The sequence below is a fragment of the Ursus arctos genome, unplaced genomic scaffold, assembly GCF_023065955.2.
Source record: "Ursus arctos isolate Adak ecotype North America unplaced genomic scaffold, UrsArc2.0 scaffold_23, whole genome shotgun sequence".
NCBI lineage: Eukaryota > Metazoa > Chordata > Mammalia > Carnivora > Ursidae > Ursus > Ursus arctos.
In genome coordinates, this window is record NW_026622908.1 from 5,798,001 (window position 1) to 5,822,960 (window position 24,960).

The 24,960-nt window shown below is 44.7% G+C and overlaps 1 protein-coding gene across 1 annotated transcript in view; it reads left to right on the forward strand.

The window, feature by feature from the left end:
* INSC (INSC spindle orientation adaptor protein) overlaps positions 1–24,960 on the forward strand; it is a 118,700-nt gene that overhangs the window by 13,476 nt on the left and 80,264 nt on the right. Inside the window, exon 2 of the mRNA XM_026487250.4 lies at positions 17,531–17,631. Within this exon, the coding sequence (XP_026343035.1) occupies positions 17,576–17,631 (56 nt within the window). The 5' untranslated portion in view covers positions 17,531–17,575. The remainder of the gene's footprint in view (positions 1–17,530; positions 17,632–24,960) is intronic.

Below are 24,960 nucleotides of genomic sequence, written 5' to 3' on the forward strand. Positions count from 1 at the left end.
ATGCTCTCCTCAGCTGGTCTGACGTAGGTATGGAGCCTCTGTTCTTCACATGGTGAGACAGGAAAGCACGGACTGCTGGGTGGTCAGCCTTCTCAAGTGGGATGTTTGCTTCTGGGCACATTTTCACAGAGTCCTGGATAACACTGATTTTCTGTTTGTGCAGTATTTTTGCATCAGAGGGATTGAGTTAGGGACCTCTGCTTCGTTCTCACATTTTGCTCTTCAAATTCTGCCTTCCGCTTGGTGTGAGTCTTGGACTTCAGGTGGTCACTCATGGCAGCCTTGTGAACGTGATTCAGAACCACATTGCAAGGGTGCCTGGGTGGCACAGCGGTTAAGCGCCTGCCTTCGGCTCAGGGCGTGATCCCGGCGTTACGGGATCGAGCCCCACATCGGGCTCCTCCACTATGAGCCTGCTTCTTCCTCTCCCGCTCCCCCTGCTTGTGTTCCCTCTCTCGCTGGCTGTCTCTATCTCTGTCAAATAAATAAATAAAATCTTTAAAAAAAAAAAAAAGAACCACATTGCAAGAAGGGCAGAAGAGTTTTCCTCCATTTTATGCAGCTCACCTCCAAATTCAGTGACTGGATCCAGAGGAATTACATACAAAGCAATCTCAGAAGAGTTTCAAGCAGGTAGTGCTGTCACTACGAATCTTTCCACTCCAACTCTGAGTAAGGTTTTGGTCAGTTTCCAGTTTTTTTCATCTTGATACTTAGCAGTGAAGGGTCTCCAGTGCAAAACCCGAGACACTTGAAATCCTGGCACTTCCCTTTGTTGAAACCCAGAGATGCCTTCAAATCAGCTTTTGCGCAAGTGGTGATGGGGAAATAGTTTGTGGGCTTGCACCCTATTTCCCTGAGGTACTGGGAAGTCATGCCTTTACGTAGGATTAGAGTGCCCTTAGGGGAAGTGGATGAGACTGGCTGGAAAAGAAAGGAGGAGGAAGAAACAAAGGAACAGAGGGTGAGGCGGGAGGAAGACCCTTTCCCTCCATCGCAGTCTTTGTCATTGCCCCCATTGAGGCCCAGGTGGCCACCATGTCATTGTCAAGACCAATTTCAAGGAGTTTTTCTCCTATGCTTTCTTCTAGTTTTATAGTTTTAGGTTTGACAATTAAGTCTTTAATCTATTTTGAATTAATTTTTGAGAACAGTATAAGATAGGGGTCCAATTTCATTCTTTTGCGTGTGAATATTTAGTTTTCCCAGCACTGCTAATTGAAGAGATTCTGTTTTCCCCATTGAGTATTCTTGGCTCCCTGTCAAATATTAGTTAACCATATACATGGGGGATTATTTCTGGGCTCTCAATTTTTCCCACTGGTCTATGTGTCTGTTTTTATCCTTGTCCCATACAATTTTGATTAGTATAGCTTTGTAATATAGTTTTGAAATCAGAAAGCCTCCAGTTTTGTTCTTTCGTAAGATCGCTTTGGAGTCTTTTGTGGTGCTATATGAATTTTAGGATAGTTTTCTCTTTCTGTGAAAAAATGCCATTAGAATTTTAGTAAGAATTACAGTGGGTCTGTAGATGGCTTTGTGTAGTAGGGACACTTTAACAATATTAATTATTCTATGGGGCGCCTGGGTAGCGCAGTCGTTAAGCGTCTGCCTTCGGCTCAGGGCGTGATCCCGGCGTTCCGGGATTGAGTCCCACATTGGGCTCCTCTGCTGGGAGCCTGCTTCTTCCTCTCCCACTCCCCTCCTGTGTTCCCTCTCTCGCTGGCTATCTCTCTGTCAAATAAATAATTAAAATCTTTTTAAAAAAACAAAAAAAACCCCAAAACCAATATTAATTATTCTCATCTATCAACATGGTATGTCTTTCCACTTATTTTTGTCTTCTTCAATTTCTTTCATCAGTGTCTTATAGTTGTCAGTGTACATATTTTTCACCTCCCTGGTTAAATTTATTCCTAAGTATTTTATTCTTTTTGATGTTATTGTAAATGAAATTATTTTCTTTATTTCTTCTTTAGATAGTTTGTTATTAGTGTATAGAAATGCAACTGGTTTCTTTGGGGTGTGTGTGTGTGTGTGTATTGATTTTCAATCCTGAAACTATACTGAATTCACTTGTCAGTTCTAACAGTTTTTTGGGGGTATTCTTTAGGGTTTTTTAATATATAACATTGTGTCATCTGCAAACAGAGGGAGTTTTACTTCTTCCTTTCTGGTTTGGATTCCTTTTATTTCCTTTTCTTGCCTAATTGCTCTGGCTAGGGCTTCTAGTACTATGTTGAATGGGAGTGTTGAAAGTGGGCACCCTTGTCTTGTTTTTGACCTTAGACATTATTTTTCTTTTTCAGGAATAATCTTGGTTATACATTTCAGATTTAACTCATGAAGTCCTAGGAAAAAAATCCTATGAGGATTTGATTGGGATTACATTGTCTCTATACAACAGATTACAGTATACTGACATTTTTCTATCTATATATATGAAATACCTCTTCATTTATTTTGGCCTTCTTTAATACCTTTTAATAATTTTTTTCTCATTAAGGAACTTGTACATTTCAAGATTTATTTATATATACCTTACATATTTTTGTTGCTCTTGTTAATGGTTTTTCTTCTAAATTTCATTTTATGTTTGTGCCAGTGTCTAGGACTGTACTTAACTTTCGTATATTCATTTAATGCCAACTTTCTAAGCCATTTTATGAGTTAAAATAGTTTATTTGTAGATACTTTTGAGTTTTCTGTATTCACAATGAGAGTGACTTGCTAGTTCATGCTACATTTTAATAAGAATTAGGGAATGACATCATATCTGGGGAGATATGAACCCCTTGGAGACTTGGCTTGCCAAGTGGACTACAGGTTTGTGTCTGGTAGACCCAGCTCTCTGTAAAGTGTGTGACTGGGTGGGCACAGCAAAGGCCAACTGCAGCCTCCACTCATTCTCTTGGCTGTGTGCTGTTGTGCATAGGCAGATGTAGCAGCCTTGTGGAAAATCATATCAATTGCAAATAATGACAGTTTTGTTTCTTCCATTCTTACAAATTTTCTTTCTTTCTACACTAGCTGAGATCTGTAGTACAATAAAGAATAGAAGTTAGTGGGAACTGGGCATTTTTATTTTGCTTTTGGTCTCATAGGAAATGCTTTCAACATGTTGTCATTAAGTATGTCATTCCTGGTATATTTTTTTCTTGGTAGATGTCCTTTAATAAGTTTGGAGAAGGTCTATTGTATTTCTAGTTTACTAAAAGGTTTTATTATAAATGGCTGTCGAATTTTATAAAGTTGTTTTTCTTCATCTATTAAGATGATCATAAGGTTTTTCTTTTTTAGCCTATTAATGCAATGGGTTTCATTAATCTATTTTCTAATGTTTAAACAGCTAAAACATTAGGCTAAAACCAACTTGGCCATAGTGTGTTATCCTTTTCATATACAGCTGGGTTGTTCGATTATATTTTGTTTAGTATATTTTAATCTATGTTTGTATATGAGATTGGCCTATAAATTTCCTTTCTTGTGTTTTTGCTTGGTTTTGGTATCAAAATTATGTCAGCCTCATAAAATGAATTGAGGTGTGTTTTCTTTTTTCTTGTTTTCTAGAAAAGTTTGGGTGAGTTTCTCTTTTTTTTTTAAATGATAGTAACTCACCTGTGAACTTCTCTGTGCTTGATGTTTTCCTTATGGGAAGATTAATTTGTTTCATGGTTATAGATCTATTTCTTCCTGAGTCAATTTTGGCTAATCTATTTCTCTAGAAACTTGTCTAACTTATTTATGATTTCAGTGATATTGCAGAATATTCCTGTTCATATAATATTATCCATAATATTCTTTTATCTCTGCTGCACTGTAGTTATAAATTCCTTTTTATTGCTAATATTGTTTGTGTTTCCTTTATTTTTTTCTGAGCTTTCTTCCCCCTGATCTTCCCAGAGGTTTGTCTATTTTATTTGTGTTTTCACAAAGTAACTTTATTGATCCTTTCATTTGTGCTTACATTTTGTTTTGTGTCTTCATTGTGTTTTGCTTAATGTTTGTTCCTATCTTAACCATTTTTCTTCTGCTAAATTTTTTGGAATTATTCTCTTCTCTAAAATGTCTTATGTTGGGGTGCCTGGGTGGCTCCATCAGTTAAGGCTCCAACTCTTGGTTTTGGCTCAGGTTATGATCTCATGGGTCATGAGATCAGCCCTGTGTGGGGCTCCACACTCAGTGGGGAATCTGCTTGAGATTCTCTCCCTCTGCCCCTCCCCCCATCTACATGTGCATGTGCTCTTTCTTTCTCAAATAAATATTTTAAAAAATAAAAAATAAAATGTCTTATTTTAGAAGTTAAAAATCTTCTAATTTTATATTTTCTTATTTTCTAATTTAACGCTGTAATTTTTTCTTTTAATTTTATTTGTCTGTATACCATATAATTTTTATATATGTATTTTCATAATAATTTGGCTTGTCTTCTAATTTCTGTTATAATTTCTTCTTTGACCTCTGATTTATCCAAATTATGGGGGTATTTATATTGGGGTAGAGATTGCAATCTGTAGGATACCACTCATTTGAAATTTGTGGAGGCTTGCTTATGATCTAGTCACAAATCATAAAAAAAAAAGAACAATTCATGAATCCTTGAAAAGAATGTGTATTCCTGTTGAGTTGAATGCAGTGTTCTGTTTAGAAACACTAAATCTAACTTGTGTCATTCAAATGTCCTATATCCTCACTGATAATTTTTCTGCTTGAGCTATCAATTAATGGCAAAATTGTGTTGGACTCTCCATCTGTGATTCTGGGCCCGTTCATTTCTCCTTGAAATTTTGTCAGTTTTTGCTTTTTGTATTTTAAGATTATTGTTGTTATTATGTACATCCTCACTATTATATTTTCTTGACGGGTCAATCTTTTTATTTTTATGTAACAAATTTCTTCATTTCCATAATGGTTATTGTCTTGAAGTTTGTTTTGTATTATATGAATACATCAGCACCAGAAGTCTTTAGGTAAATATTTCTGTGGTATATCTTTTGAAGAGTTTAACTGTAAGTTGTTTTGGGTCTTTTTGTTTTAGGGATATTGTTGCCAGAACATGGCACACTCTCTCTTTTTTCTCTACTTCTCTCTCTTTTTCTTTGTGTGCGCGTGTGTGTGAGTGTAATGCACACTTTACAATCTTTGCTTAAAATTGGCTAGTTTAATTAATCTCCCCCTTACTGTGATTACTAGCATTCATTAACACTTGCCCCCCAAAACTTTTTTCTTCTTTTTGATTGCTTTTATAAGATTTTATTTATTTATTTGATAGAGACAGTGAGAGAGGGAACACAGGCAAGGGGAGTGGGAGAGGGAGAAGCAGGCTTCCTGCCGGGCAGGGAGCCCGATGCGGGGCTCGATCCCAGGACTCTGGGATCATGACCTGAGCCAGAGGCAGATGCTTAATGGCTGCGCCACCCCGGCGTCCCTTGATTGCTTTTTTTTATTACTCATTTATTTTTTCCCCTCTTAACTTATTTGAATGGTAATGTTTATTTTTATTTTTATGTATATTCTTTCACTTATACATAGATATTATAACATTTATCATAACCTAATAAGGTAACCCTAGATATTACAGCATTAATCATAACCTAATAAGGCTAAAGTTAATTTACATCTCTATTTTCCTCCTCCTCAAATAAAAGAAACTCAGAACACTTGAACTTAACTTTAGTCATCCCCCTTTGAATTTGCATACAGTATTTTAGATTTATCATTTTTTCCCTTACCCCACAAGTGAGGTATAATTGTTTCTTATAGTTAAGGTTTGTTTGGATTTACTTAAATAGTTATAAGTAAGTTTGCTCATCACTCCTTCCTGTATCTTAAATCTCTGGCATTATATTCTTTCTGCCTGAAATCCTTTAGTATTTCCTTTGTGGGATTTTTACCTGTTTGAAAATGTCTTTATTTCAGCCTTACTCCTGAAAGAGAGTTTCTACAGGTATAGAATTTTAGGACAATTATTTTCTGTAATCAGATATTTTCTCATTGTCTGCTAACTTTCACTGTTGCTCTTAAGTGGTGGCCTGTTGATCTAATTCTCTCTGTCTCTCTGTGTCTCTGTCTCCCTCTTTCTCTTTTGCACCGTTTGGATGCTTTCAAAATCTTCTCTGTCTTTGGTGTTCTTTAGTCTTATGAGTTTTCTAGGATGTGTATATATGTTGTAATTTTACTGCTTGAAATTCATTGGCATTCTTGGATTTGAAAGTTGTTTTGTCTTTCAAAATTTCTGGGAAAAATTTCAGCCACTGTTTCTTTGAATATCACTTTTTCCTCTGTTCTTTTTCTTATCTCCCTTTGGAAATCTGATTAAATACTTGGTAGGCTACTTTACTCTTTATTCCTTAGCTTTATTTCACTCACGTTTTCCCTCCCTTTGTCTTTCTGGGCTGCATTTTGGATCATTTCTTTTGTCCTATCTTTTAGTACACTAATTCAGTCCTTAGCTGTGATTAATCTATCCAATGAGTTTTTCATTTTAATTATTACACTTTTAATTTATAGAAGTTCCATCTCAAACCTGGTTCTTTATCAAATCTGCTTGGTCATATTTTATAGACTTTGTTCCTTGAAAATATTTCCAAGACTGTCTTTTATTTCTTGAAACTTAATTCTCTAATTGAGTCCCCCCCCCCCCCCACCACCACCCAGATAGTGTGAATTCAGGCCACATGCCTATATGAAGGCCACATTGTGGTCGTTAATTCTTGGGAGAGATTTTACTTCCCTTTTCTCAGTGCCAAAGTTGGGACACTTTTCTTGCATCTTCTGTATGGAAGCTTATTTCTCATTTACCCTTAACATTGAGCTTCTGGTCTTTTGGACCCCTGTTTGATTCTTTCCTTAGTCCCTAGGCTTTGTGCCTAGTTTTCCCTACCCCATACACATGTGAAACAGAAGCTTAAGGAATACAGTAGCAGATGTTCCTAGGGCAAAAACTCCCTTCGGTTCTTGCATATTTTCCCTGGTTCCTGCTTTTGCTTTCCTCCTGGCCTCTCCAGATTTCTTATCTTTTTTGCCAGCTCAGTGATGCATTTGAAAAACATCAAGAACATCTTTATCAATTCTTCCAAATTCTTCTTATGGAGAAGTATTTTAGAATATGTGGTCCACCATATTGCCAAACACAAAATTCATGTGTGAGCTTTCTCTGTAAGAAGGGGACTTTATTGTCACCCAAAAACCAGGGTCTGGAAAATAGTGGCATGGTATGAAGTTCCTTAGAGAGAGATGGTCATCTTTATCTTCACTCAACTTGCTAGCTGTGTGCCTTGGCAAATTATTGAATCTCTCTGGGTCTTCATTTCTGCATCTTTAAAATGGGGATAATAGTAGTACTTGCTATTTTGAATTTTTTGAGGGATAAATGAATTTACGTGAAGCACTTAGAAGAGTGCTTGGCACATAGTTAAGTGCCCAATACTGTATTTCATCGAATTTAAGATGCGATAGATTGTAAGATGCCCTATTACTTCCTAAAAGAGAAAATATGCTTTCAATTAAACAGTAACACAATGCCAAGATGTCATTGACTGAAACATGCATCCTAATTTCAGATGTGAAAATATGAAAAAAAATGCATCTGAGAACCACCTGAGTATAATAAAATTTAGCTATTATTGTGAATGGGTGCATATGAGCAGAGAGGGCAGTGGCTGAGAAACAGAATCTTAGTCTCAGAATTGATGGGACTTTAAATGTTTGTAGGTATTTATTCCATCCTACTCTCACCTCATCAACTTCTGGACTCTGGCTGTATTGTGCATGAAGTAGAGTCAGTGTCCAGAGGGCTAATTGTCACTAGACAACACAGAATTCCGCTATCTCCTCCAAGGCTGAGGAGGAGGGGAAAAGGAACTTATATTTACTGAGAGACTTCTGTATCTAGCACACTTACAGATGCTTTAAGTATAGCATTGACATTAGTTTTCACAATTAGCTTAATTCAGATTAGTTGCTATAACAACCCCCAAATATTAGTGGCTTCACACATAGTGTGCATTTTTCACTTACCCCCGGACTGATGTGAGCTGGGTGGCTCTACTCTAAATTGTGTTCAAGACTCGTCTTCTTCCATCTTTTGTCCTTGCTGTACTGTGGCTTTCCAGTTGCCTTGGCATCTCTCAACAGGCAGACAGGGGAAGAGAGAGGGACATGGAAAAAGCATACCTTCTATTACAATATAATTTAAAACTGTTCAAGACCCCTCCTTTTATTGATTCCTGGGGAACTTCTTGGAGGGAGAAATGACTATAGGTTAGAGTGCTTGGAGAAGGCCTTTCAGATGAGGTGGAATTAGAACTGAGTCCTAAAACACTGGTATTACCTGGAGATAGAAAAAGAGAATTGAGGAGATTTTGGTCTGGACATGTTGGGGTGCCATGACCAATGAATAGCATTATGGAAGGGCAAGAAGTTTCTGGAGAACCATGGAATCCCCTGTTGGGTAATGACTAATATATATTGAGCTCCTACTCTGTACTAGACACCGTGCAGTGTGCTGTTTGGATGTGACATGTGACATACCAGACATGAATGAGTCTTGATAAGACAGCATTCTGTGAATGGGCTGTTTTTTGTTTGTTTGTTTGTTTGACTCATTCTGTGCCCCAGACTGTATGCTTGTTGTCCCTATGTTTTCTTTCCCAAGGGTATACAGACCCCCTCAACCTGGGGCCTCATCGTGACTCAGAGAGGGAAATAGCTTGCCCAGTGTAACCTCCGAGCGTGATTTATGAAACAGGATGTATCCAAATTTTCACCACGCTGGAGCTATTCAATTTTCTCTAATGGCTTTTATCTGAGAGTTATGTCTGTTCGTGGCAGTCACGACCAGTAAGTCATTAGCTTAAAGTATACTGATTGTTAATTTTAGCACCCTGGGATCTGGGCCCAGGGAGAGAGGGCTCTCACTTTTGCAAATCAGAGCTAGGGAACGTTTGAGCAGTTGGCTTACATTCACAACAGGAAAAGTTAGAAAGTAAGAAGGGATAATTAAAAAGTTAAAGAGTACAAAGCAGTTGACCAGCTGGATGTAGTTCAGGAGGCTGTAGAATGGCCTCCATCTGACTGCTCCGCTCCTGCGAGGTACTTATCCTCACCAGGAGAGAAACAGAACCAGTCTTATATTGAGCACCCCCCTTGTGCCAGGTACTTCACAGATGTGATCTCACTGGTCCACACAGCAGTGCCACGAGGAAGGAACCATTACTTCCGTTATCTTTATTATATACCCCACCTTACAGATAAGGATACTTAACGCCATGATCACACAGCTAGTAACGGACTCCGAATCTTAAGCAATAGATGTCTGGGTGGCGGTGACCCAAACGTCCAGCCTAGCATCTCTCGGGGGCTACACTCTGCTTAAGGTCCTGGAGGTCTGGGGTGCCAGTTGCTCACTTCTGACCCTTAGAAAATCAGCAGCTCGGCACCAGCTCCCAGACGCCAGAAACTGCAGTTTCCTTGCGTGGTTCAGGGCTGGGCGCTCCTCTGCTCTGCAGCTGGAGTGGCCGAGTCGTGGAGCCAGGAAGGGCCCACCCGGAGGACCAGGATGGGGGACAGCATGGCTTTCCAGGCTTCGGGAATTTGGGCTTCCCTCTGGGGCTGTGACACATGCTCCTTCAGGAGAGGCTGCCTGGGGCTTGTCTTTGCCAAGTTGGAGCCATTCAGAGGATGGGCGGTCATATTGATCAGGGACTGGGGAACATGGGCCTCAGCAGGGAGAGCTTGACTCTGGCTCCTTTCTCTCAGACCTCTGTGGACTCATGGGCATCTCTGCATCAACCTGCCTGGCTCATTCCAAGACTGAGCGGAATTAGACTAGGACTTCCTGGGGCGCCTGGGTGGCACAGCGGTTAAGCGTCTGCCTTCGGCTCAGGGCGTGATCCCGGCGTTATGGGATTGAGCCCCACATCAGGCTCTTCTGCTAGGAGCCTGCTTCTTCCTCTTCCACTCCCCCTGCTTGTGTTCCCTCTCTCACTGGCTGTCTCTATCTCTGTCAAATAAATAAATAAAATCTTTAAAAAAAAAAAAAAGACTAGGACTTCCTGCAATGTCTCTATCCACTGTTCATTCGGCTGTGTTGATAGCCACAGCAAAAGAGAAAGCTCATGAGTAACCATCCCAGTTTTATAGATGGGAAACTGCCAGAACCATTGATTTCCCAGGGTAGATCACGCTGAGCCTGGATGGGTCTCTCAGGGCTCTAACCACACAAAGCCTTCTTTGGATTTCCATATGGAGATGTTTATGGCAGTGAGGAGACCCGGGCGCAGGTCCCAGATATGGCTCAGCTTGCTGTGTGACCTGAGGCAGATCTCTTCCCCTCTCTGAACGAGTCTCTCCATCTGCAACTGTTCATCTCTGTGCTTCAGTTCCTCATCTGAAAAATGGGGATAACAAGAGTATTTTGAGGATGGAATTGAAAGCATTTACTACAGTGCCTAATGCATAGTTAGCCCCCTAAATATTTCTCCCCCTTCTACTTATTATTATTATCATTATAGTTATTATTACAAGGCAAGACTCTCTAAGGCCTCCTAGTAATTCTAATACTCTAGTGTTATGATGTGAGCTCCTCTAGGAAGGCTGCCTAGATTGCGGCTGGAGGCTACAGTCTTACCCCCTGACATATTTGTGCAGGTGGGATTCTTGTTACCTTTCAGGTAAAACCTAGAAGGTAGATGTATCCAGTTCATCAGGGGGAGGTTTGGGGTCTTGCCTGTGCTCTGTTGAAAGTGTTCTGGCTCAGGAATTGAGGAGCGGGGCTCAGGTCTGGGTGGCCCCTACCTGATGCACAGTCCTTCTGGGCTGCCCAGCCGGGGTGTTCAGAGCCCGACAGGCAAGCCCAGCTCTGGGAGGCCTGCGGTCTATTCTGCCCACTTGCTGGACTCTGTTGCCTGACAGCTGTCAAGGGTCACTCAGGCTTCCTCTAGAGAGTCGCTCTGTCTATATTTCATGAGGCTCAGTCCATTCAGTAGGGCGAGGTGACAGCTGGCTTAGTTTCTTATGCCTCCCCTGGGAATGAGGGTTCTTAAAGTATCTGATTGCTGCAGGATGCTGACCACCCCAGCTAGCAATACTGAAACGTCTCGATAACTATTGCCACCTTCCCACAGATCAACAGGGCCTTGAATGGGGGCAAGGAGGGAAGCTCATTGTCGTTACCTCCCAAAGCTCATTGCAGCAGCCCTCCTTTCTACCCAGGTCCCCATGGCTCTAGCCCCAGGGCTTTTGTGATCCCCCTTGGGAGTCGCATCTATCTCTTAAATGGACCCCTGCTGCTGGCCTCACTCCCTGGAGTGCATCCACTCACTGGCCACCAAGGGAGCTGAAATTCCACTCTGATCATTTCAGTCCCCTACTCAAACAACCTTCAGTGGCTCCCTGTAACCCACAGGATAGAGTCCAAAGAATCAGTTCCTTTCATATGCAGGACCACAGAGACACCTTCCCTCCAACCCCCTGAGAGAGATCTGGGTCCCTGAATACTCGCTTCATTTTCTGGTCTTTTTGCCACTGCTCACACTGCTCTCTTGGCACTGAATGTCCTTGTCCCATCTTCACTTGGCAAAATCCCACCCTGCATTTAAGACCCAGTTCAGATGTAGCCTCCTCTAAGAAGTCTGGCCTACTTCCCTGGCTGAAAGTGGCCACTCCTTTTTTTGCATTCCCACGCCGCTGGGATAGTTTCCTCTCAACTCCACCCCAGCCAGGAGTGCTCACTGCAGCCTTCTAGAAACACTTGCAGTGCCTTTAGTCTTCCCATGCTCTTCCCTCCACACTTCCCCTTTCCTCTGTCTCCAAATTTCTCTTGCAAGGGTCAGTTTTGGGGTCATGCCCTGAGGAACTTGCCATGAGCCCCTCTCCCCACCTTCCATTCCATTCCCACCAAGCCCTGTGGACCTCCCTTAGCACCTCCTTGCTTTTTTGTTGTTGTTTGTTTTTTGCAGTTTTTGCAGTTATCATGCAACTGTTTCTCCTCTGTCTGTTTGGGAGAACCTGCCTAGCAGAGTGCAGAGCTGGGGTTGGGGAGGGAGCCTGCCCAGCCAGGTATGATCATACTGTGAGGACTACAGAAACTCAGGAGGGATGGGTGGCTTCATCTCAGGGGAGTGTTAGGATGCCGAGCTCTTTCCCTGCAGCGTATATGGTTGGAAAAGCCCTCCCCCAACCCTTTCGACGAGTACTCATCGTAATGTGGCAGCACAGACACCTGTCTCTCGTTTCCCAGTGAGGAAGCTGGGGTTCCTTTGGTGAGAACCCACCCAGTCAGTCAATAAGAGTTCATCGATCTGATCGCTGTGCACCAGGCACCTGTCAGAAGGGGGATAGGGGATAGAGCAGTGAGTAGAACAGACCTCTGGTCCCTGCCTCCAGGATCCCCAAGGGAGAAAACTTTAAGCTACTAATTTCAGTTGTTTAATTACAATTGTGATAAATTCTAGGGAGGAGAAGTAATGAGGGGGTAGGGGATCACGTAATGAGGGACTTGACTGAATCCCCAGGTCTCCTTCCTCCCCCACTCGCTCCCCCAGCTGCCTCCTCCCTGTACCTAGCACTGCAGTGGAGCTTAACTGCTTTCCACAATATTTACTGTCCTGCCCTGTTGACAGCCCTAATGGATTCTGCAGATTAAATAATCCCAGCCCAGCCTCGAGCCATACCACGATTGGCCCATTAGACAATGGCAGAAGCCGCCCCGGTCCTGGTTCTAATTGAATAATTTACTGTAAATTGCCTACCATTTCCTTCTGAGCCCAAGCTGGCTTGTTAGCCAAATGGAGGTGAGCAAGGCCGGCCTCAAAGAGGAGGCAGGAGCAGAAATGAGCTGTCCGAATGAGCGGTTGTCACAGCAGGTATTTAATTAAATCAGACACACTTAAGGCTTCCGGTCTGTCTTGTAAAGTAGCCTCTCCTGGTGGGGGAGGCCGAGCCCAGCTCCCTACAGAACCAAGGCTGCAGCCTCCAGAGTGAGATTTCCAATGAGTTAGGAAGGGCCTGGGGCAGGGCTGGGGCGTGGGGATGGAAGGAGTTTCCTCTTTCTTGCTCACTCCTGCCTGTGTCCTTTCCACCTCTCTCATGGGCAAGACAGCATCTCGCATCTCTGCTCTGAGATACATTTCTCAACTCCTCTTTCCATGAGGAAGAACACTTCCTCTTTGAGGCTACCATGTGCCAAGCACACGATTTCTTTTCTTTTTCTTCCCTCTTCTTTTCTTTTCTTTTTTCTTTTCTTTTCTTCACTTTTCACTTTTCTCTTTCAATCTACTGGGGGCTTTTGCAAGTGATCACATTTAATCCTTATGAAGCACCTAGGAGGCAGGTATAATTGAAGGAACCACATTGGTGGGGGTTCATGATTTTCTCAAGGTCATGCACCAATCTGGTCAGAGTCAGGGTTTGAATCCAGATCTGTCAGACCCCGAAATTCAAGGTTTTTTTGCAACACCATTGAGGACACAGTGGGGGGCAGAGGTGTTACCTTGAATCCATTTCCTGACATGCTGTATAGCTTTAGAGGTCTCATACTTGGAATCTCTGCCCAATAGGATGAGTCCAGCCTAAGGCTTAGGGGAGGTGGCTGTCGGGTCAGCAGGCTGTGGGGGCTTCCCTGAGGGCTGCATGCTCGCAACAGTTCTCTCTGTAAAGCTAGTGACGCTTTAGGCTTTAGCTGGGATTGTGGTTTCCTCATCTCCTGATCCCTTTAGGACCCACCGCTGTCCCCCTGACTCTCACAGAAGGAACCAAGAAATGAGGAACAGAAGAGACATGCTCACTGTCTGTGCCCCTCTTCCCTCCACCATTTGAGTGCAGTGTTGGCAATCTGCTTTGTTTTCCCAAGGACTGTTCTTCTGTCCTCTGGCCGTGTCACAGACGGCCAGCACCAGACAAGGCTGGAGGACTCCCCGTCTGGGAGGTGGGGGCAGTGGGAGGCCCCGGTGAGAAGGAAGAGAGCTGGAGGGCTGGGACAGCTGGGGGCTGGGTGTGGTCGCCACCATGGAATGGAGTCAGGCTTCCTGTTAGCAAATGCAGGACTCATGCCACTTCTTTACTGCCATCATCCCGTCCATCTGCTCCAGCACCTCCCCTCGAAATCCTAAAGCCTGGCTCCTAGTCCTCTCTCACCTACAGCTGTGTGACCCGGAGCAATGCACACACCTCCACTGAATTTCAGAGTCTCGTCAGTAGCAGGGGGACGATGATAGTATTAAATGAGTTGATACTATATGAGCCATTTAGAACAGTGCTTGGCTCATGGTACACACTCAGTAAATATTAGCTACTATTATTATTAGAGATATTTTGTAAATATCAGCAGGGTTAAACTCTTGGTACTTCCTATCTCACCTCCCAGATGTTCTCTCTTACCTGTTCCTCATCCCTAGTGCCTACGAGCTGTGGCTCCTCTGAGAGCTAATCTGATTCACAATCCTGGCTTTGACCATGCCGGACATCGTGTAGGATCCCGGGCGCAGGCCCGCATTGAAGCAAGATGTGCTTTCAGGCATCAAGGAGGCTTGTCCCACTGGGGAGAAGAGGCAGGATAAATAGTACAGTCGGTAAATAAGGCAGTGATGCAAATGCAGCCCAGATGTCCCCAAGAGGCCTCCTCAGCCCCTGGGAAAACCTGCAATCACAGGAACCAAGGTTTTGTTTGCTGGATGGCTCCACTGGCACAACCGCTGGGAGGCCATGGGTGAAATGGATGAACAAGGACATCTCACTAGGGCTTTTTTTTTTTTTAAAGATTTTATTTATTTATTTATTTGACAGAGAGAGACAGCCAGTGAGAGAGGGAACACAAGCAGGGGGAGTGGGAGAGGAAGAAGCAGGCTCCCAGCAGAGCAGGGAGCCCAATGTGGGGCTCGATCCCAGGACCCCCGGATCATGACCTGAGCCGAAGGCAGACACCTAATGACTGAGCCACCCAGGCACCCCTCACTAGGGCATTTTAATGCAATCCAGATATGTCAGGTTTATTGTCACATTCCCCTCTCCTAGGAGCCCAGTGGTCCCTAATGAAAAGGAAGCAGATTGTCTGGACATAATTTTTTCCTCCTGTGCTCTGGCTGGCTTCTGTCTGAGGGGCTCACAGATCAGCAATTAGGAATCCGTTCTAGAATTGCATGGTCACTGAGCTATGTTTCTAGAATCTACCTCTTAGAAATTCAGATCATTCTCTTGCATCCAGGCTTCTGCTCATGACAGCTCTCCCTTTGTCTGGGTGCATCAGATACGACTTGATCAGATCCGAAGTTCCCCCAATACCGAGGCTATGCCTCATCTCCTCATAGAACCCTAACTGGATCACCCTTTGAAGGGCCTTGGAGCTTCCTTACCATCTCCGTGTCCTCACCTGCCATAAGCTTAAATTTCCTCTTTGCTGTTTGTGCGCTGCACCCCTTTCTTCTTAATGATGGGGATGGAGGTAAAATAAGATCTGCTTGCTCACTGCTGTCTGATGACGTCATAGCATTCACTCGAAGAAGCTGGCATTTCCCTTTGGGGTTCTTTAGTCAGGCACGTCAGAAGGGGAACAGTTACCTATCTCCTTTTGTTGTTTCTAGCTTTTTCTTTTGCCATCCTTTTCAGGCTGCTGACTCACTGGGTTCCAAATATATACTTTTTCAATCATGATCCTAACACTAGAAATAACAATGGCGATACTGCCGTCATTGATGGGCACTTGTCGAGCACCATCAAAGCTTTCTATGCTTTTTCTCATTTTCTGCATCTCCCTCAGCAGAGCTGACCACAGGGTTGAGCACACAGCGGACTCTCAGGGTATGAGATAACAAAGGCTACTATTTATCACGCTCTCACCCTGGCCTGACACTTGCACAGTCCTTATCTCAGGTCATTGCTATCGTAGCCCCGTACAATAGATAGTATTATTCTCAGTTACGGAAAAGGAATTAGGGCTCAGCATAAAGGTATTAAAAATGTATTCCACTCATCTTTTCAACAGACACATAGAGTGCTGGCTACATGGCTGGCCCTTGGCTTAAGAGGTTCATAGGGTGGTGGGACCCGCAGACCGGGAAACAGGCAGTGGGAGTGACTCTCTGGAATTACATAATGCCCTAGTTTATTCTGAGAGCCTGGCTCCCATACTTTCCAGATCGACTGTCTTCTTCTTTATTCCAAGCATCATAAAGGGTACTTTATGTCCAGCAAAATCACTGTTAATTAAAGTCCTCCTCCGTTTTTTTTTTCTCATAAGGGTCATTTGTAATCATGGAGTAAGAGTTTAATTTTTCTGGACTTATCTTACCCTTCTTAGCTATTCTCTTCCTACAAGTTCATACTTGTGTTTTCTCAGAAAGTCTTGAAATCTGCTGTCCTCCAGCTCAGGGCATGCCAGGTGATGGCCAGTCCTCTCCTGTGTTGTTCTACCAGGCAAAAGTGGCAGAATCTCCCTTTTCCTCAGGGAGGGCTTCCTCATTGGCTTGGAAAAGGAGGTGGCAGAGAGGGAGGAACAAGGAAGGGACAGGTGACAGGAGTCGTCAAACAGGTGGAAGGACACTCTTGTCTTGGTCCAACCAGTGAGGCAAAGGCAAGCCAGGTGGGTCCTCAGTGCTGGGATTGGAGGCCCCTAGAACCCGGTTTACCTTTATCATTTAGGCTGCTTTTGGCTGTCCACTAACAAAATCTTCACTCTAAACAACAAGAACTTTATTATCTTACATAATAGGTAGGCCTAGGGGTGGGCCGGGCTCCAGGGTTCATTGATTCAGTGGCTCAGGGATCAAGGACCCAGATTTATTATTCTCTGTGTGCCAGCTTTATTCTCCCAGCTGGGTCCTCTTTTGATGGCAAGATGGTCTCTAGCAGCAATGAAGTGACGTGCTTCCTTGCTCAGGTCCAATGGGAGAGATACTGTCTCCTTGTGGTTTGCAGTTAGGAGAAAGAAAACTTTTTCGGGAAGCAATCCTGTCATGGCTCATTGGTCTGAATTGAGTCCCATGCTTATTCCTGAACCAGTTACTAGCAGTTTGGGTGAAATTATATCATCCGAAGTGGAATGGATCTGGGGAAGCAACCACCATGCTCATTACAGAGTCACATTTCCCAGGCATAATCAAAGTGAATGGCCCAGTGCTGTGATGGTTATGGAGAATTAGCATGTAGAGTTTCCAGATTTAGCAATAATACACGATGGCCATAAATGTGCATTTCAGATAAACCATAGATACTTTTTAAGTAGAAGTACGTCCCATGCAATATTTGCTGGTCCGTGTGTCCCAATGTTTGGTACAAAGTGATATGGATCAGGCAAATGTTTGATAATGGGAGATAAAAGATTGTAAGGATTCCTAGTGAACTCGGGACATAGGACTAAGTCCTACACTATTTGTGTGAGAACAGTGGAGTCTTAACTGGTTCAAAAAGAAGAGGGTGAGGGGGCCTTCCCTCCGTACTTGCCTTGGCTCCTTGTGGCCAGGAACTAGGAGAACAAGTGATTGCACCTCCTCTCTCGGGGCATCTGTTGACGCTGCCCTGCCCTCTCTTTTTCCAGGGTCACGACCGCTGCGGGCAGGCTTTGCTGCGGATTGGGATCAACATGATGGCATTGCCTGGAGGCCGCCACCTGGACTCCATCCCTCCGCCGGGTCAGCGGTAAGTCCCATCTCTTCGGGCGAGGCCTGCTCCATCTGGCCTCTGGCTGAGGCCCAGCTCCAGGATCTTAAAGTCGCAGGTGGTCCCACCTCTCTGTACACTGTCCTGGAGAGGACGCTTAAGGCATTGGGGATGCTATGTTGACTCAGCAAATACTGACAGAACTGGGCCATGTCCAGTCCCCCAAGGGGCTGGGGTCTAAGATGCAGGCAGACAATGAAACAAATTGAATGAGGTGTTCTGCTAAGCTAGGGGGCCCCAGAGGAGGCTCCTAATCCCATCTGGACCAGGAGGCTGGAGCCGTTGTGGGCCCTTGGGGTTATGGAAAGCTCTCTCTGAGCCTGTTGAAAGGGACAGTCTACCCTTAGGTGTCTTCTTCTCCCCGGGCACCAAGGAGGGAACAGAGCGCAGAGCTGATCCTAGGGGATATTTAGTGCCCTGAGTTGGGTCGGAGGAGAGAAGTGGGGAGGAGGGAGGAATACACTGAGCAGAGTTGAAGCCCAGATGATGAGGTGAGAAAGGGGCGATGGGGGCACCAGAGGTGACTTCACACGGCTGAAAGCTGTGGGGGACCTGGCTGGTCCTGGAGGCCGGCACCAGAACCAAAGGGGAAAGTACCAGGGCAGTGAATCTGGTGGACAGCTGTCCTGGTTGCCCCAGGACTGTCCTGATTTGGGCCCTGAAAATTTTATGACTTTGAAAATGCCTCAGTCCTGGGCAAACCAGGCTCTTCGGTCACTCTCATGAAGGTTTGATCTGTGGAGGAGCTGTGCAGCTGAGGGCTCAGGACTTTCGCCTTACTTTTCTTTTTTTTTCTTTGTTTTCTGAGACATTCTGATGGGGCCATTTTGAGGCAACAGAATCCAAGCAGCCCTTGCAAGACTGTTAAGTCATTGTTGTTTTGTTTAGTATTTTTTTCTTACGTATTATAGGCATCACTGATATCTTACCTTTATTCTATCCGTAACCATCCCCCACCTGAATTATCACATGACTCATTTCTATATTGTTTGGTTTTTGAGTATATTTCTAAGTGTATGCTGCTTTTAAAATCAGAAAAAATGTTGACTCTTTGCTAAAAGTCTGCTGGTAGTGGGTTACCCTTTATGAGGTCATCAGCCTGCTCCCCCAGAGTCATCACTGCAGCAGGTTTATGGGTATGACTTACAGCTCGTGCATGCCCTTTAGAATGGGAAACACTGTTAGAGATATAGCTAGGAATTTTCTGTGCAGCCTGACACTGAGAGTAAGGGATCACATGGGGGCCCAATTTTCTTTCCACACAGTGTGTCTTAGGCAGAACTCAGAGATGGTGAGAGGCAGACCCATCAGGATCCACGTGTGTTGAAAGAGCTGATGGCCTTTCATGGGGTGAGCAGCGGCCATCAGCTTTGAACCCATGACAGCCTGGTTTCAAAGGCAGGTTCTACCTCTTACTAGCTGTGTGGCCTTGTGCAAGTTCTCACACCCCATCAGCCCCTCAGTTCCCTCATGTATAAAATGGGGATGAAAAGAGTACCTACTGGGGCGCCTGGGTGGCGCAGTCGTTAAGCGTCTGCCTTCAGCCCAGGGCCTGATCCCGGTGTTCTGGGATCGAGCCCCACATCAGGCTCCTCTGCTAGGAGCCTGCTCCTTCCTCTCCCACTCCCCCTGCTTGTGTTCCCTCTCGCTGGCTGTCTCTCTGTCATATAAATAAATAAAATCTTTAAGAAAAGAAAAGAAAAGAAAAGAGTACCTACTCATAGGGTTCATGTGTGAACCGAAGGAGTTAGTGTGAGCAAAGTGGCTGTTGTGCAGGGAAAGTTACACAGGGGGCGCTCTTGTTCATTGAGTGCCTGCTGCAAGTCCGAGATCCACTGTGGCTCTTCCTGAAGGTGATCTCAGGGCAGTCTTCTAGAAATCCCTTCCCGGACCCCTCTTGGCTAGTGACCTTACTGGGAAAATAAGAAATCACCGATGGACACTCTCAGCAGCTTAATATTTTAAACCAGGAGAAAGTGGAGCTGTTCTAGATGAAGTGGAATTGTAGTCTTCCTGGCTCCTGTCCAGACCAGGCAGTAGTAGGTCAGTACTTGTGTACCAGATGGGCAGTGTGTTGGTTCAGAAACGCCTGGGGAGCTTCCCAGGTGCAATCTGAAACCAGCCTCTGTAAGCGGAGGGCAGGGAGAGACCAGAGAAACAGGCGGGCCACTCCAGACTGGTGGGCAGCAGGTTAAACAGGCAAGGGAACTTACGTATGAGGCTTGTCTTGAGTGGTCGCAAGACATGTGGATTCCACACCTGCCACCAAATCTTAAAAGTTTATACGGAGGCCTTAAGTGGGTTCAGGCATGTATACCATCCAGACAGTCTCAGCATCCCATCACTGTCTCAAGGTTGTGTCCCTGGGGCCCTCTGGGAGTGGGGAAGGCAAGCAGAATGCACATTCCAAGGACAGGGGAATGGCCAGGGTCCTGCACACGGGTCAACTGGTGGCCATGTCCTTTTGATGACCTCACCCAACACTACAGGGCTTTGGGACACTTCCTCAGAGCCTCATAGGTCCTGGGATGGTCAGACCAGCGCCTGTGCTGGGGGTGGGGAAGCTGCTGTCACAGGGCAGTTTAGGACAGCGGTTAGGGGTCAGGACGGCCTTAACTTAATTCTTGGTTCTGCTGCTTATTAGTTGTGACCTTGGGCTTTAGTTTCTTCATATATGAAAGGGGGATATTTATACTTACATCATTGGGTTTTGATGAGATTTTAAGAAAATATGTATAAACACCTGCCTGCACACAGGAACTGCTCCATCAATGTTAAGCTCTCCAGATGAGAACTGGGTCCCTGGGGTAGAGAATTGGGGCAAAGGTAAATCAGATCCTGGCACCCTTTCCGCCTTGGGAAAGGGTTTCTCTCTCTCTCTCTCCCACTTCCAATATCCTCAGAAGTTCTAAGGATACAAGGAAGTTAAAGTACATGACAATGATTTAGAAATTGGACTACTATTCTTTTGGAGGCAGGCTAGGGTTTCTAATTGATATTGTACAGACACACCTTGGGAGGAAAACCCTGGACTAACGTGACCCCAAGAGTTCTGGCTGGCCACAAAACTGCAACCTGAGAAGAGGTTTGCTTAGGAAGTCTTCAGCCCTGAAATTCTGATAGGGCAGGGTGGGGGAGCAGAGAGAAAGTGGGAGTTCTTTTAATATATTCAGAGCCTGGCCTGGCCAGAATATTGGGGGAATGCAGCCCTGGGCCTACCAGCCTATTAACTGTGTGTGTTCTGGGGGCGGGTGCGTGAATTGTGTTCCAAAGAAGGCTTATGTGTATTCACAGGATGTCAGAGGGGTTAATTTATCCACTCCAATGCTGCACGGTGAACAGATAATAGCAGCTACCTCTTCTTTCCTCTCGTTCCAAGCTCTAGAGGCCTCTGGAATGAGGAATAACACCGTAGTTATTGTCCCCACATAAATAATTAATGCCGGATAATTGACTTCTCTCTGCTGTGTTCCGCTGAAACTGAATTTCACTCTGAAGTGCCATTGTTCACTTCAATATGCAAAATAAATAAATACTGTCAAGTTGCGTGGGATCAGCCAACAGCTTGGGTGACTCATATGTATTAGGCCTTTGGTATTTGAGACCCTTATGAATAAATAGCATCAAAAAAGACCTATCTAGGCGCGGGCTCTGGGTAGAGAGTAGAGGGCAGGGCACCCTGGCGTCCCAGGTCAGGGGCTGGAATCCCATGCAGAATCGGCGTGGGTGATAAGAGAGGGAGTATTAGGGTTCTCAACTCCAACTTCATCTGAATCTCCTGGAAAGCTTTCAGATTTAAAAATAATAAACAAGCCAAAGAACAAAACCCTACTCTTGGAAACGTTAATGTGGGTCTAAGGGGTTGAAAGCATATAGGCCTTGGAATCAGACTTGGACTCAAGTCCTAGTGCTACTCCCTACTAGCCATGTGACCTTGGCTCTTGCTGGACCTGTTAGATGGCATTCTGTGTGCTGATTGTTATCTCTATTTTGCAAATGATGGGTCACAGGTTGGGTTCTCTGGGAAGCGGCCTTTGGAATGGAGTTGGGAGTTCAGGGTGGTTATGAGGGAATGCCTTTTGGACCAGCACCTGGGAAAGGGAGGGACAGAAGCAGGACCGGGAGGAGGGAAAAGATGAGCTGAATGACTTCAGCTACCCTCACAGAGAGCTTCGGAATCACAGTTTTGTTCATTGGCTAGGGTGGCAGGGCCTTCATTCACGTCCCACTTGATATGTCTTTCAAGTGGGCAGCTGTGGCCAGGGCATGACCTTAGGCGAGGTGGCTCCGAGACAGTCTGAGGGCCTGACGGCTGGAGGCTGTTAACTAATGATACTCCCAGCAGCTGGAGGCAACAAGTCCTTCCTTAAAGGGGAATCTGAGCAGCACATACATCTGCCCCATGGGGAAACAGAGGCTTGTCCAAGGTCAGAGCTTACAAGGAACAGAGCTTGGATAGGTGTTTCCAGATAATGCTTGAGCCTGAGTGCTGGTCAGTACTCTTTTCCACCGTGTTCTTGGGGGCATCACACAACAAACCATTCACTCATTCATTCAGGTCGTCATTTACTTGTTACCCTTCCACAGAATTTTTCTACACGTATGTATCGAGTGCAGATTATGTGCCTTGTATGATGCTTGTGTGCTTAAGGACATGTTGGTGACCACATTGGACCTGGTCCCTTCCCTCGTGGAGTGTACTGATTTGTCTCTTGACCTGATCAGTCCTGCGTGTGTGCAAGGATACAACTCGGGTCTTTGGTTTGGGATCACTCACTGTCAGTGACTCACTTTCTCACCTGCTTTCTGTTCAGCCTGGAGTCTGAGATGAGCTGGGATGGGTGCTGCTGCAGCTAATGGCAGGCAGCCTCCCGGATGGCCTGGCCTGCTGGCAAGGAGCCGTCCAGCTTCTGAGCCACTGGGGGCCACCGCAGGCCAGCCTGTCTCCAAGTAGATAATGGCTTGCATGTGTGCACCCCTGGTCTGTGGCTGGTTTTCTGCTGCTGGCCTATTTTCTATGCCTGCGGTGAAATGTGCACACTGTAATTGTCAATGGGATAATTGGATATTTTTTCTGTTGTTTAAACAGAAAGGAAGGCCAATCAAAGTTAGAATCGAATTCCCTCACTTCTGTCATCTCCCAAGAGAAATCCACAGAAACACAGGCATGACCTTGAGAAGGCAGAGGGACAATGATTCAATAGTTATTTTTAGGAAGAGAGATTGGGTTTAAACTCCCATACAGTGCCAGGAACTGGGCTTAGAGAAGCGTCGGATGTTAGTGCTGGAAGTTTCCTCAGATCCCATCAAGATGGTGGGGAAACTGAGGCTCAGAGAAGGAAATGGAGCTCTCAAAATACTCTTTAGGCCCCCACCTGACCATTTGTGGAATCCTGAGCTGTTCCTTAAGCTGTTTCTAGAAGTGCTGTGTCCTAGCCCCAGTGGAATTCTCATGCAGCAGTGATCTGTAGTAGACACCAATTTCATTCATTCACTCATTCATTCAAATGAGATTTACTTTGGATTAAGAATTTCCTTTGGACCAGGCCCTGGGTTGTAGGGTAATGATTTATGTAAATGTCATCACCCTACTCAATGATAAATGTCCATGTCCTGAGGACCGAGTTATGTTCTGATTCATAGCTGTGCTCCTGTGATTAGAATGCACACAGTAGGAGCTCAGTAAGTGGTTATTGAATGAATAAATATTTAATACATGTTTGATGAATGAACGACAAATGGCTGAGAAGTCTCAGGTGAGTGTGAGAAATTAAATTAAATGGCTTGGATTTTGTTCCTTTCCCCAAGACACTCCTATCTCCAGCAAACTACTCTCATTCTTTTTGGTAGAAAGTTGCTGCTTGGAGGGAAAGAGTAAGCTAGTTTTATCTTGATTAATTTAAATCCTCTTTCTGAGTGGAAGCCAAAGATTTAATTGGTTGATGGAGTCAGAGAGCTGGAGAGACATTTTTTTTTTCTTCTAAAGAAAAGTAATTCAGAAATATTTTTAGTCTTTGGTTTTATGTTTACTGGGAAAAAAGTCTGCAATTTCATCATTAAATCTCTTGCAGGAGAACACAGTGCAGTGGGGAGCATGGACTAGAAACCAGAGGCTTCCCTCCCTCCCTCCGTCCCTCCTTTCTTTCCTTCCCTCCTTCCTTCCTTCCCAGCCCTGACCCTCCACTAACCTGCTGTGTGTCATTGGGCAATCCTTCTTCCTCTCTGAGCTTTAATTTCTTCTTCTGAAAATGAGGAAGTAGGCAAAAGCTTCCCCTGGGACCCTTCCAGTTCTAATATGCTAGGAGTTTGTGAATGAGTTTTGGATAGTCTATCTCCTTTTCTGGATAAAAATACCACACGTTAGTGCCTAGGGCTGGGAAAGCAATCCCACTGACCAAAACAAGGTCTTCTCATTCCTTCCTATGAAATGCACAAAGAGGTCTGGTGTTTGCCTTGAAGCTGGGATGGAAACTGCAAGACATACAGGCGTGGAAGCCCCTTCCAGCATCTGAGGGTATGCCCTGTTCAGATTTTATGGCAGCCCCTTTGTGTATCCAGGAGAAATGTTCTATAGGGGAATAGGGTGCCCTGCTTTGGTGGGATAGAAGACAGATAAGTCCATGAACCCCAGGACTCCAACGTGTTTTATAATTTGAAGTCCTTGCTTTTGACTCCATCTCCACGCCTCTGGTTGCACTTGGACTTGTCATGTTCCCAGTATGTGGTCCCATGCCTCCGCTCCTTTGTACAAACTGTTTCTTCCATCAGAAACCCCATCATCTTCCAACTCTGCTTCCTCTCCTGAAGAACTCGAAGGCACTCTTTCAGTGTTGGCCTGGGGAGCTTTCTCAGATATCATAGCTTGGACTAAGCATCCCTTCTCTCTGCTCCCACAATTCTTTCCGCTTGCCTCAAAGTGCCATATGCTTATTTACATTCATTCATTTCCTCATTCTGTAAGCGCTTGTCAGTGCCCGTGATGTGCCAGGTGCTGTGCTGGGTGGAAGGAATGTGTCAGTGTGCAAGGTCCTACACTCCTGGAGATCCTCCTCTCACCAACCCACCTCTGTAATCCCAGCACCTAGCCTAGTGCCTGGCACATTGGGATGCTCGGTAAAGTTTGGAAGCCATTACTAAGTGTTCTTGGCATTGTAAAGTGTTCTTTTTGCAGAAAACTCTCCACGCAGCAGGTAGAATAGGGTAAGGCAGGGGAATCCAAATTCCGGACTTTGAAGGAATAAAGTTCCATTCTAAGTGAAAAGATATTAAAATGAGCCAACAAGAGTGTAGGCATAGATTTCCATAAAC